This window comes from Cryptosporidium ryanae (genome assembly GCF_009792415.1).
Source record: "Cryptosporidium ryanae isolate 45019 chromosome Unknown contig_13, whole genome shotgun sequence".
Taxonomy (NCBI): domain Eukaryota; phylum Apicomplexa; class Conoidasida; order Eucoccidiorida; family Cryptosporidiidae; genus Cryptosporidium; species Cryptosporidium ryanae.
In genome coordinates, this window is record NW_027125556.1 from 252,776 (window position 1) to 267,336 (window position 14,561).

The window sequence follows — 14,561 nt, forward strand, 5'->3', positions numbered from 1 at the left end:
ATTGTTAATTCTGTTAATTAACTCCTATTATTTTGAATCATTCTCGTGTTTCTCCATCTTTTATGTTTATATTATCTCACGAGAGTGCACCCGAATTTTTATCACACACTTTATGATTTGATTCAGGAGATGATTTAATACTGAAATGTTTTCTAAAATATTCGTTAGGATTAAGAAACTTGGGAGGAATCGTCTATTTTCTAGGTTCTTTTTACTATTAGTTGCTTTTATTATCGTGTTTATTTGTAGGAACATATTTCTTGGATTGGCGTTGGTTTTTGAGATCGCTTTGTTTGACTTTGTTTTTTCAAATGGGAGAAAGGTATATATTAAAGTTATTGACCAAGTTAGTGAATCTTCAAGGGTGCAGACTTTTTTAGAACTCTCAAACCTTTCACTTGGAAGCAAAGGAACTGAGGAAAGTGCCAATAGAAGATATAATGGCAAACTTGAGAATAGTGACAAAAAAAAAAAAAGGAGAGTTAATAAAGGATATGGTTGGACACTTATTTCAATAATTTCACTTATCCTCATTCTAACTTTCATTTTAGAAGAATTTATCAAATTAGGAAAAAATGATCTGATATTGAAAATAAAGGCTTTTACAAAAAATGATTACCATTCACTCTCTGAAAAAAGAATTCGTAAAAGTTTTCCATATATTATTGATCCACCTTTAAATTTCTCAATTTCTGAATTTTCTGCTTGGTTGATTATTGGTTGGTTTCAGAGAACCATTGAAAATGCCCCTAAATGGGACTCACGAAATTATTTTGAAAACAATACTGATAATAGAAACATACGCTATACCGAAGTAGATTTTGACACATTCTTTAATTTTGGAGAAACTGACTTTAAGATAACTGAGAACCTCTCATCAATAGAAAATGATTTAAAAACTTGGAAAGAAAATACTAATAGTGAAATAAATAATAATCAAGCTGAATTCGGGAAAAGTGATCGAATAAGTGTAGTTATACCTGTATTCAATGAAGATGAATTTATTTCAAGAACAATAATTTATACAATTGAATCTACCCCTAAAACACTTTTGGGTGAGATCATTGTTGTAGATGATTTTAGTAAAATATCAGTGATAGAAATACTGGAAAAACAGCTTCCAGATGAATATAAGAAATATGTCCGTGTAATAAGGATTATGAAGAGTCAAGGTTTGATACGTTCAAAAATAATTGGTGCAGACGCAGCATTTGGACCAAACATTTTTTTTTTAGACGGCCATTGCAGGCCAAAACCTGGTTGGTCAGAAGCCTTGGTAAGATCAATCCGTGAAAATTACAAGAGAATCGTGTGCCCCATAGTTCAAAGTATTTCGGATAAAGATTGGAGTGATCTTGGGACTGCTGGTGCAAAGATGATGATTGAATGGAACTTCGAATTTCATTGGTATGATGATGGCCTTAAAGAAGTACCTATTGCTTCTGGTGGTATACTAATGATAACAAAAAGATGGTGGGAAGAAAGTGGAAAATATGATCCTGGGATGCTTTTTTGGGGAGGTGAGAATATTGAACAGAGTTTTAGAGTATGGCTTTGTGGAGGAGAAATTCACGTTGTTAGAAATTCACTAGTCGGACATATTTTCGATAGAAAGAATGTGAAAGAGAGAAACAATGACTTCGAATACAAGAAGTTGCTAGTAGATAATATGAATATAAACCATCTGAGAACAGCAGTAGTGTGGTTAAGCGAACAATATTATGAATTATATTTCAAAAACTTTCATGTTCTCGGAAGAAGTAATATTCAAAATATTGATGGGATAGGTGAAAGGCTTGCAATAAAACACAAACTAAGCTGCAAACCATTTAAATGGTTTGTAGATAAATTTAGGCCTGCATTTGAAAGACAAGGTGAGCTACACAACAATTTTCATCATATACAGCATGTAAAAAGTAAACTTTGTCTTTCAATAAAAAATAAGCAGATTAACAACAAGTCCTTAATTTACAGAGGAAACAATAATAAAGAAATACCTATGACCGTAATACCAAATGATGTTTCAAAATACAACCAAAAAACAACAATTGATTATGACATAATAATACTTGAAAAATGTAATATTGATGATGAATCACAGAAGTGGAGTTTTATTCTTGGGAACAGAATGTTGTACAACCACTTAACAAAAAGATGTTTGGATAAAGTTGAGTCAATTCAAAGCAATAATGATACTAACAATAAATATGATTTAGAAGTTGATAGTGAAACAACCATGGAGATAAATAAACCGTTATTATATGAATGTGATTGGAACTTAGTAATGAGGGCACGAAATATCAATCAATTTTGGTCATGGGACGAAGAGAGTGATTATGGCGTAATAATTAATTGGGACGGCCAAGAACATTTGTCAAACATTACTGGAGGAGTAGATGAATTTATTGTTCCAAAAGAAAAAAAGTTTTATAATGACTCATACTGTTTATTCTCAAATATTGATCTTGGAGATTATCAAGGAATGTCTCTATTTTATAAAAAATGCAAATTTACTAATGAAAGCGAAGAGCTTTTATTCAAAAAAATCTGGAAGCAGGACTCATTGGGTTAATAAAATAAATTGTGTCTCTCCTCTGTGAATAAAAATCTCATTTATATAATCTATTCCATACTTCCTTGAAATATCTACAGGAATTAGCGAAGAAGCTACGAAATGTAATCCGTCAAATTTCTTGGAACAAATCTTGGGTGCGATTATTGAAATAAGAACGTCAGGAACAAGCATATGCTGATTATTTATCTCTTTCATTTGCATATTCCAGCCTGAAGGGATATCAATTGAGGCAATTGGTATATTTTTAGAGTTTGAAGACTCAATTATAAATTTCAAAAGTTCGTCAAATGGTTTCATTTCTCTATTTGGATCAAACCCAAAGCCAAATATTGCATCAATGAATAGCATTGAATTTGAGACGTTTGGTGCATCTGAAAGTTTTTCATAGCAAGGTATTTTAAATGCATCAACCAAAGACAATAAATTTGAAATAAAGCTTTGCTTCCCCCTCTTCGGATAAATTATGATTGGAAACCCACCAAAAATTTTTATGAACCTCGCTATTACCAAGCCATCTCCACCATTATTTCCCGGGCCGCAAAATATTGTTATAGGATTATTAGAATTTGAATCGCTAACTCTTGTCTTCTTTTTAAAAAGCGAATTGTTCAGACAATGTAATATACATGAAGCACAATTAAATCCCGCAATTTCCATGAGTTGTTCTAGTTTGTAGCCAACACTCTGACTAGTGAGGTCCAGATCAAGTCTTTCTGCCTCTAAGAAATCCAAAAACTTACTATTATTAATCATTTTCAAAACTCAAATTATCCTATTGAACCCAAAGCTCTTCTAATTCAAATGCAGTGGGGGGGGGGGGGGNNGGGGGGGGGGGGGGGGGGGGATTGATGGTCAATTACCATTAAGTTATTTAAAAAGCTTCATTTTCACTAAAAAGTAAGTTCAAGTATTCAGTCTTTCTTTTCTTAGAAGGATTAAACTTTGCTGTCTTGTTTATATTATTGTCATAGTTTGTTTTATTCCTATTGCTTTGGATTGAATTAATGGCATTAAATATTGGATTCATACCAACAAACTCCAATATTAAGTTAATAAGAATTGCTATTTCTACTTTTGTAGATTCTATATTTATATTTATAGTCATTAAAAAATTTTGATTGAATAAAGTTATAAATGCGTCTTCTATGCTTTGCTTTAAATTAAATATGTTTTTTATCAAAGAAAATGGGATCGAATTTGTTATAATGCTTCCGAAATGTCTCTCAAGCTGCTTTAAAACTGTTTGAGATATATTTTGGATGTTTTTGACTATATATTCTGGATCTGTGTTATTTTTGCCTTGAACAATACATATTTCATTCTTGCAAAATAAAAACACTAATCCAAAAGTATTTGAAAAGAATCTTCCATCAATTGGTAAATTAAGTGAAATAACAAAGTTCAACAACTCCAATATTTTAGAAAAACAACCATTAACTATTTTCAGAGAAATATTAAATTTTCCATATTCACAAACGTCATTCCAGTTGATTGTTTTGATATTATATGTTTTTAATTCGCTACCCTTCTTATTCATTAACTTTATTTCATCTGAAATTTCACATTCAAACATGTCAATTGTAGGGAGTTGCCTAACTGTTTTTATTTCATTGAAAATGATATCTAATAGCTGTTCAAATATCAAGTTAATACTTTCCATGTAACAATAAGTAATTTCTATTAACCTTTTATGAACGCTCATGTCAATATTGTTTTTTAATTGTGAAGAGTATATACATAAATAAATACCGATATAACATCTATCCAAGTTATTTAATGGCAAGTATTTATTTTTAGCATATAAAAGTATATCCGAGTTTATTAATTGAGATTTTATAGAGCTTATATTCGAATATATTTCGCTCTTTGAAACCAACAATATAAATTCCAATGTCCGTATAAACCTAAATTTTGAATTTATATGTTTTCTATTTCTACGAAGGTAAAGTCCATTATAATGATCATTTAATAATTTAGAGTTATCAACTACGTAAAAAGGTAGAACCTTTTTGTTTGATAGGAATATTTTTTGATAGAAAGATAGCAATTCCAACGAATTTCTTTTAAGCATAACGAAATTAATAATTGAAAAATAAGACTGTAATTGAATTATATATGGGGATAAAGAAGTCTGAACCAACTTATTTTTTTTAATTATGCTTTGGCTTGCATCCAATTCGTCAAATATTAATTCATTAATAAGCCAATCTACGGCAACCTTATCAACGTACTTAGCACTCACTGATTTTAAAAAAAGTGTCTCAAGAAGACTGTCAATCAAATATTTAGTTAACTGTATTTGTTTACTATTAATAAGTAATAATGCAAATTGTTTAATCGATTGAATATTATAAAATGACCTATAAAAATAATGCAAGTGGTTTATAATACTGTTATTTAAATTGGAAGTTGAGAATTTTAAGAATGTAACATTTAGATTTGAATTAATTTTATCATAAAAAGGATGTTTAGAAGGAAATTTATTTAGAAAAATTTCGTTAATAACCTTGTATATTAGAATTTCTTTTTCTTTAAAAAAATGTATCAAAGGTTTATATGAATTTTCCCTTATAAAAAGCTTAATACATTCAAGAAAGGAAAAAATTTCGGTGGAAGTACCATTTAATGATAAGTAACATAACAGAAGTGACTCTGTCGAAAGACTGTATGCAATAATAATATTCCTTATCGCCAAATCCAACTTTTTGTGATCTTTCTCATTGTAAAGATACGAATATATCTGAACTTTTGCAAGTTTAAACCTACACTTCGATTCTAAATAAGAAGGAAGCCAAATAGCATTATTTATTTTTTCAAAGTAATTGGAATTAACATTACACCACTTTATATTTACAGATGTAAGAAAAGGAAAGAAAAGTGTGAACATTTTCTCTCTAACCTTTGAGATTGTTGAAATACAGTTAACTAGAAGTTGGTCGTTGTAACAATTCGATTCAGAGTTTTCCCTCAGTTTAGTCTCGCATAGAATATATTCTTCTAATAGAACATATTTAATATTTATATTTGAATAAACCTCTTTAATATTAATCATTCGAATACATAGATTATCGAAACTTATAGCAAGCAATAAATCAATTTCTTTAACAGAATACTTCACATCATTATCCTTTATTTCAAATAAATTAGAATAGTAATTATACTCAATCTCAAGTAATAGTACTACTTGTGATATTATTCTTTTCAGTACATGCGAGTAATGTGCACTAAAATAAGTTAGCTCCAATGAATCACAGTCATCGTATTCTGAAATTATCAACTTTAAAATATTGATGCAAGCTGTAATTAGTTTAACGTCAAAACTATCAACAAAAAATAAATTCATGTTAATCCATTTTAAGTATATATACAGTTTTCTCAAATTTTGTGTATTATTGGCCGAAATACCCCCGTGAAAAATTGAACTGCAGTGTGAATTTCCAAATTTCCCTGGATACCACAAATTTGAATTACGATATATATACATATCGGGAATACATGAAATAAAACAATTCTTTAAGAAGTTTAAAGGGTAATATTTCTTCTTTTCATTATTAAAAATGCCAATGATAACCTTGTGTAAATAATTTTTATCACCTATACAGTTTACTGCTTTATTTTTCAAAGCATTTAAAGATTTACTATGTAATTTCTTATCAAGTAAAAAGTTAGAATCAAGGCTGTTTTTCATAAATTCATCTAAGAACAATGCCAAATAATATTTGCAAAATAATATAGTTTCAAACGATAATGAAAATAACTCTCTTGAATTAGTGTCAACAAAGATTAGTGGATCTATGTTATAACTGTTATAATTCAAACCAAGTTGTAATATAGAATCATTAAATTCTCTTATCTTTATATATTCGAAATTTGTTGGTAATGCATATATATTATCGTAGAAATTTAAAATTGTGTCAGATATACAGCTATTAAACAATGAAAAAGATAAATCAGTTCGGTATATTGAGTTAAATACTTTAGCGTGTGTCAGTGGCTCAGTTTTACTCTTAATTTCTGTGTAAAGACATTCCATAAATGCAGGAAATATTACAGGAGAACTTATAATGTTCCAAAAATATTCCGATTCAATTGGTGAACTATCTTCAATACCAAACTTGGAGTAAAAAAAAAGTTCCTCAATCAACCCAATAAATGACGAATAGAATGAAACTTTGCTATCAGAATATTGTTTTTCAGTCAATGAAGTGCAATTAATTAAGAAATCAAATATATTACAGCACAAAGATAAAATAGGCGATCCTGGAGTCAAAAATCCAAATGTTACATTATTCTCTTTTTCTACAGCCATCTCTTTATATATGGAATAATTAATCAATGAGTTGATATTATAGGAAAGTGATGTTGTATTATTAGAGTCATCATTTACGAAAAAACACTCGTTTTTAATACATGAAAGTACAAGCGATTGATTATAAACTGGTAACTTGTTAAATGGCTCTGATGGTAAAGGACAGACCGGTATACCATAGATCAACTGAAGTAATACACCAAAAAGTTCCAAGTATTCAGTCTCCTGTTCAGGTAATATCAATGCGTTGTCGTACTTTTTATTAAATTCATTATTGATAAATTTATAATCATTGAAATATCTATAGAATTTTTTTTTAATTTTATCACATTCTATAAACAAATCATTTATACCTCCCTTTAAAATATTTGTATTATATTTGTCTACAAACGAACTAATTTCACAGAACCAATCACTTATAGAATATGAAAAATCGTATATTAATCCATATTTAATAAAAGAAAAGAATAAATGATTCCTGACATTTGTCATTCTTAGGATAAAATTAATTGATTTACTTAATGATTGCTTACATATTGAATATTTACTTGTGCTTATAGCTTTGCTATGATCGAGTAGTTGATAAAATGAACAATAATTTGATAAAGTATGTTTTAATGTTAACATATGATCACTTAGGTTTGAATATTTAAGATTATCTTTATCGTCCTTTTGCAAGCCTAGAGCAAATTCCAAATATATCAAGTACCTAAATAAATTAATCACAATACCTGGATTAATTACGAAAGACGTAATTAATTGGTAAAAATTAAATATAGTTAATAAAAGTACCATTAAGCACCTAATTAAAAGTATATTTGTTCTGTGATTTGTTAAATGAAAAATGAAAAGAGTGTGTATTTTAGAAACAATTAAAACCATAATATTTAGCAATTCATTTTTAATTTTAATTGGAATACTATCCTTGATATTATGTTCGTTTTTTATTACAATTGAAAAAAAATGTGAAAGATTGCATATTGCATAAACCAACAAAGTTGAGTTTGAAAGTATTGACCTCGAATCCTTTCTTAATATTTCAATTATTGTAATAATAATAAACTTGATCCCACCATTTAAATGAAAAATTGGTAAAATATCATCTGAAAAGTTCTGCTCTACAATTAAATATGTTTCAAGAAAGGAATTTATGTTATGCAAAAATAAGTTGTAGGTGACCTCAGAATTCATGCTATTAGATGAATTCATTTTTGAATTTAATTGATATTCTAGAATAGAGAGTTCAATAAATCTCAGACAATGCTTAATTGAATCACTTAGAACAAACTTGCAATTATTTTTACTTAAGACTAAATTCCAAATTACCAATCTTTCAAATATAAAGGTAAGATTATAATTAGAAAATACAATATGAGAAATAGAAGAAATGCTACAATTTTTTCCATTATCAACGTCCCTAATGTGTTCGTGTGTGTCCAAATAATCCATTAAAATATTAATTATATCTAAATATTCCCTTAGATCGAGCATACTTCCTTCAAAAGTGATGTGAAGACGTTTTTTGTAATAAAATTTTATATTCTTTATTTTTGATAAAATGAATAGAACGTATAGAATATGTATTGGAAAATTATCTTCTGAATATTTTGAGTCGCAGCTTGTCTTGTAAATTGTAAAAATATCCAGAATCAACTCGATATCACGCTCTATACTCAAAAAGAATGTTTTAATATTATTATCAAAGGAATAATTTAATGTATTAGACAATATTATATTAAAAGATACTAGAGTTTTTAAAAGAGAATGAAATAATGACAATATTCTTAAATCATTTTTTGCAGAAGAGTTTAGAACATTGTACGCAAGGTGTCCCCATTTGCTAAAACTGTTATTATTAAATTTTGAAAATATATTATGTTTCAAATCACTTTGACGGTTTCTTGAAATTACACAATTATCCACTTTATAATAGACCACATATTCTATTAAACAAGTACAATATATATGCAAACATTTCAAGTGAGTAAACAACGCATCAATTATTTTTGCAATCGCCTCTTTATTATTGACTTTGTCATCTAGAGTAAATTTATTTAGCAATAAATTTAAATTCAACAAATAATTATTGACTTTAAGAAGTATTTCGTCGATAATTAATGTAACGTTTTCAGAATGTTTTACAATATAAAACAACTCAAGGGTTAACGATCTTAAGTTATTAAATATGTCCTTTGAATCAAAAAAAAGGTCGCATGGGGAAATTGTGAATTCTTGATTATTCGTTAGGCACAAAATGGATAATTCTTTCATTATTAATTCATCGAACTGTTCAGTCGATGGTAGATTGCTTGTTAGATTTAATCTGAAAAAATCATCACACCTCATTTCGTCTTTGCCTAAGATACTAAGCATCAAGTTATAACAGTAAAATGGTATCATCTGAATCCATGTTTTATATTGTTTGTCATTAAAGTTTGGCAATCCGACACTGTTATTTATAAAGTTTATTATGTTCAATAATGAATCCACTTGGAAATTTTCGTGTTCATAATTCTTTGGGTATGCTTCAATATTCATTGCTTCGCAGGTGCCTTTGGTTCTTTTTCTCCTATAATTTATTTCCTCATCAGTATTATGAATTTTATTCAACTCTGACAAAATTAAACTAGGAATATCCAAAAATTGTTCTGTTGTTACCTCTATGCTTGTAATAATTGATAAATTGTAACAAAACATATTCATTATATTTAAAATATTATGCTTATCTAAAGATGTTTCTCTTACGACATCTTTACTAAATTCTTCATTGATGAATTTTATAGCTGGTCGAACCATTAAATTTGTTGATTTCTTTTGACGGATGAATATAGTGTTTTTATCTTCAAAAAACAACCTAAAAATATTCACCCTTTTAATAACATTGAATTTATCATCGTTAACGTTTGAGGGAAGATCTACATATAAATTTGAAATATGCAACTCTTGAAAAACATTTAAAAAATTATCAATGCAATTGTAGGAGATACCCCCAAATAAAAATGAATTTAAGATCCTTAGCCTAATCTCTTTCACGAAGTTATCCTTTCTTAATTTATTTATACCGTGAAAACAATGTATTGAATTACTGTTCGTCTGATACATTTCCCATTTCTTTAAAAACTCTAGAACATATGAAAATGAATCTCTTATTTTTTGACATTCACCTTGATTTCTTGAATCACTATAAATCAATTTTTCTAGTTGAATACACATTTCCAAGAAGTCTCCTTGAAAAATAAGAATTTTACAAAGCAACCCAGTTAACGTATATTTATCTAAGTCTGCAGTTAATGTACTATATTCATCATCTTCAAGGACCCAAATAAGTGCCTCCAAACAGAACCTAGATGATTTCAAAATTTCTGAAAATTGCCATGTAACATCAGATAAGAAATTTCCGTCAATATTCAAAAAGAAGTCTAATCTAGAACGAGATTTAATAATATTGTAAAATCTATTTATTATTCCGAGTCCTGATTCTATGACATTCTTGCAGGTAGTTTTAATTTCATTGCTAAAAACAATTGCCTCATTACACAAGCTTTTAAGCTTCGCTTTTTCGAGGTGATGAAACCTTAAAAGGTCAATATGAGTTAATTTATCTATATCCATAAGTAAATCCAAGATTTAAGTCTGGGATATATGCCAATGCCTTTAGCTAGTCGCAATAGTATGTTCTTATACTAAAAAAGTAAAAGTTGTTTTAGTGGATACTTCTCATCGAATATATCGTTAGTTTAGTAACTGAAACTCCATCAAAAAACAAAGAGAATCAGCAAAAAAGGGGCTGTTTATTTATAATATTTATGATAATTTTGTTTTTTTATATTTCGAAAGAAATAATAATAATATTTGAAAAGTTAGTCACTAATTCATTTACTCGAGAACTCTGTTTTCGTTGTTTTTTCTGAAATTTATTCCAGAATCGGTTTAGCGCAAAATACTAGACTATTTAGTAGAAAGTAAAAACTCTAAAATAAAATATTATGATATTTATTGCTTTATTTTTACTAAATTCCCTCCTTAATTTCTCCATATTTTCACTAGGAAAGGAAATTGAAAAGACTAACGGTATTGATCCTGATTTATTTGATGGCCCTCTTACATTAAAACAACAGGAACTTAAAATGTCGGTTTGTCTTGGATTAACTCAGAGTGATTTTGTGAAAGAACGAACTATGTATCAAAATATGGCCGAATTAATTGTATATAAAAATAAAGTGTCTTTTAGTGACGCACTAAAATCAATATTTCACCAAAAACTAGTTACTTGTTACTTCAATTCTAAGATACAGGATATCAATTCTGCTATAAATGGAAGCATTAGCGAAAATGAGATAAATCGAATTTTCAGTATAAACAATGAAATTCCTAACAAATTTTCTAAGAAACAATTAGATGTGCTGGAAAAAGTGATTTCATCAAACATTGGTAAGGTCAATGAAAAAAATAATAACAAAGCATCTTCATTAGTTAGAAAACTACTTTATCTTATTTTTATCGTTTTGACAATTGGACTTCTATTTTACTTTGCAATAAACAGGCTAAAATTTGAGATGAATAGAGTTACACAGAGAAAAAAAGGCAAATAGTTATTCTCAAATAATTTTTCAATGCCATTTTATTGATTCTGACTCATTATATGTCTGCATATCTCTGAGGATCATTTTCCAATCATTGTTCTTCTTTATTTGTTCCCCTTTATTAAATAAAATATTTGAATTGTATTCCATCTCTTTACTCTGTTTATTACTCCTTATTGTAAATGCAATGGGATCTATTGATTCATAGAATTCTTTATACGCTGAAGTTGTGTTTTTGATATGGCTCTGTGTTATATTTAAAATAGGAATGAACCAAGGATAACTACTTACTATTGATATTGTAGATTCTTTTGTTTTAATTCCAAAAAACTTATTAATGCAATCAATTCTTTCACAAATATATTTACAACTATGAATTTTAATATTCCCTGAGTTCTCGGAAATTAGCAATGGTTCTCTTGAATCAACGAAAAAATTGTTAGGATCATTAGTATAAAGTATATTTAATGTTTGTAAATTTATTTTTGATGAATCTTGAGAAACGAGCTTATATCCGGCAGTTAGCTTAACAACATTTCCTAAAAATATCCCACCATCATCTACGAAAACATCACAAAATAAGTCCGTATTTTCAGAATAAAAAATTGAAAATTCATCAATCATTAAACCTTTTTTAATTTCAATTAAATATCCTTTTAAAATCAACAAATGTGAATACCCTTTTAAAATCAATCCGCCATCTATTCTTATCTTTGATTCTCTTTTAAGCATTAATTCATTATCAGATGTTTTAAGCTTTGAATGTGTTGTGATTATCATATTCCTAGTATAAACATTCCCAAAATCCACCATAAAATCTGAAAATGCTTCTAATGTAGCATTGCCATTTATGTACACACTGTATGAATCTTGTGTTCTTTCATTAGTAAACAAATCAATGTTAATACTCTTTAAACTAAAACCAATAACCCTAAACGCTGACTTTGTATAAATGCTAATATTTCCATCTTTAATAAATAATCTTTTTTGAATTTCCACATAACTTTTATTCAATAGAAATAAGCTTCCAGATCCTATGATCGTGTCACCATTAATTAAAAAAATACTGGCAGAGAGAAAAAGGCTTTGTTTTTCCTTTGTGACTGAATCAAAATCAAAGTAATTGCCAGTGTTAATTACGAAATCTCCATTACGAATGTAAGCTTTTGATCTCGTACAAATAACTCCTTTTTCAACGAACAATCCCCCACTAAAAAAGACTTCTCCACCAATAATATCTAAAAATCCGCTAATATTCATATCACGGTTGAAATTAAATAAACTACTCGAATTTGAAACTAGGATTGAACCTAATACACAATTTGTATTTTCGCTGCAATCAAGTTTTTCTCCTATATTGTTAATGAAATCATTTGGGGTGGAAAAAATATATACTTCAGAACCGTCATTCACAACTAAATTTCCCTTTGAAAAAAAACAACATGATATAAGTTCAGATCCGTGATTAACTTCAATACTACCATTCGTAATTAAATAACCCTTCACATATACTGTTGAAGATGATAACACCTGGAAATATCCAAATAATTCATTAGATATGTGACTTTTAGTGAATTCGCTTTTAAATAACTCGTCTAAATTATTAATTTCCCGTTTTTTTTCTGACCAAATGTTTGAGTCTGTTGATAATTTATCATATAAAATAAGTTCTCCTACGTTTAGTTTTGACGAATCTCTTATTAATCCAAAAAAAAATACTAGTCTTTCGTCAATAAAAGCCGAAGAGCCTGTGTGAAGCAGAAAAATGGTCATCACTGTTGCACTTCCTCTTTTGATACTTAATTTAGAGGATCTAATAATTGATAATCTGACAGTTATAAGAGAGGAGTTAACCATATAAACAACACTCGAATCTCTCATGTGTACACCCAAACCAGCCGTTGTATTTGTTTTTACGTCCCCACATGTGCTATACAAAATTCCACCGTCGGCGATTGATATTTCTCCTGCAGAAATATTACCTCTTACCCACAATTTTGAATTATTCCCAATATAAATTTTTTTTCCAGAATACAGTGAACCGAAATTATATTCATTTGAATCCTTATAAAGCCTCTTTTCAAAGTGTTGATTCATTGTATCATTTAAAGTATTGCATGTACTAGACTTATTCATAAGCCTTACTCTTGTTATTGTAAATGGCGTCCATTTATTGGATTCATTCATACTTTGTTGTAGTTCGAAAAAAAAGTGAAGAATAGCAACAAAAAAATATGAAGAAAGATCAATCTGTAAGTCTGAAATATAAGCACTTTTTCCAACTGTTAAAGTCCCGACTACATATAAATTTGAAAATGGAATTATCAATGATCCACGAACTATTAATCCATTTCTGATAATACACTTCTTTATTGAATGTTCAGATTGATTCTTATTTGAATCTCTGAGTATTTCTGCTGCATCGAATGATGTCAGAACATTTAATTGTCCATTCAAAACTGTCAAGTCCCCACAAACTGTGACATCACCATCAATTACTACCGAAATGCAATTAGGGTCATCGAAGATTAAGTCCTCATTTTCATATTTAAATATTATGTCACCTGAATCATAAAAGGAGGTTTCGTAATTCTGAATATTTTCAGCTTTTGAAGGAAGTGTATCTGTATCACAATAAATATTTTCAATTTCACTTATAAGCCCTTTGTCTCTTCTTTTTTCACAGTGCTTTTTTTTTATTGAAGAGGCTATTGGGCAAACAAAACCCACTTTTCTTATTTGTTGGCTTAAGTTATCAAATAAATAGTCAATCCTACTTGTGTCCGTGTGGTCAAAAAATTCACTTCTTCTTTTTAATTCATAAAAATTGTTTATGTGCCTCGAATAATCGCTTTCAAATTTGCCTTTTATTTTATTTTCAATTGAATCTTGCATGTGAGCATTAAATGATTTTTCTGATTCCTTCAAAGTATTCTCTATAACATTTTCAACCATCCATTGCATTGAATAGACTCCTATAAGTAGATGTATGCATGGGATAAAAAGTATAACAACTATTCTCGGCACTAGAATGGTGTATATGCGTAGCATATATAAACACATACGAATATATAAGACATAATATCAAAATTAA

General features: G+C 28.5%; 5 protein-coding genes across 5 annotated transcripts; 3 read left to right on the plus strand and 2 right to left on the minus strand.

Moving 5' to 3' along the window:
- Positions 1-145: 145 nt before the first annotated feature.
- Positions 146-2,572, plus strand: FG386_000276 (membrane-associated protein with a family 1 glycosyltransferase domain and a ricin domain; the record flags this gene model as incomplete). The annotated part of the gene is made up of 1 exon (XM_067339626.1): positions 146-2,572. The coding sequence occupies one exon, from the start codon at positions 146-148 to the stop codon at positions 2,570-2,572; it is 2,427 nt and encodes an 808-aa protein (XP_067196322.1).
- A 466-nt stretch (positions 2,573-3,038) lies between these two features.
- Positions 3,039-3,251, plus strand: FG386_000277 (uncharacterized protein; the record flags this gene model as incomplete). The annotated part of the gene is made up of 1 exon (XM_067339627.1): positions 3,039-3,251. One exon carries the CDS (start codon positions 3,039-3,041, stop codon positions 3,249-3,251), a length of 213 nt encoding a protein of 70 aa, XP_067196323.1.
- Positions 3,252-3,446: 195 nt separating this feature from the next.
- On the minus strand, positions 3,447-10,496 carry FG386_000278 (uncharacterized protein; the record flags this gene model as incomplete). The annotated part of the gene is made up of 1 exon (XM_067339628.1): positions 3,447-10,496. The coding sequence occupies one exon, from the start codon at positions 10,494-10,496 to the stop codon at positions 3,447-3,449; it is 7,050 nt and encodes a 2,349-aa protein (XP_067196324.1).
- A 374-nt stretch (positions 10,497-10,870) lies between these two features.
- FG386_000279 (uncharacterized protein) lies at positions 10,871-11,476 on the plus strand (the record flags this gene model as incomplete). Its single annotated transcript, XM_067339629.1, has 1 exon — positions 10,871-11,476. One exon carries the CDS (start codon positions 10,871-10,873, stop codon positions 11,474-11,476), a length of 606 nt encoding a protein of 201 aa, XP_067196325.1.
- Positions 11,477-11,494: 18 nt separating this feature from the next.
- FG386_000280 (uncharacterized protein) lies at positions 11,495-14,431 on the minus strand (the record flags this gene model as incomplete). The annotated part of the gene is made up of 1 exon (XM_067339630.1): positions 11,495-14,431. The coding sequence occupies one exon, from the start codon at positions 14,429-14,431 to the stop codon at positions 11,495-11,497; it is 2,937 nt and encodes a 978-aa protein (XP_067196326.1).
- Positions 14,432-14,561: the final 130 nt, after the last annotated feature.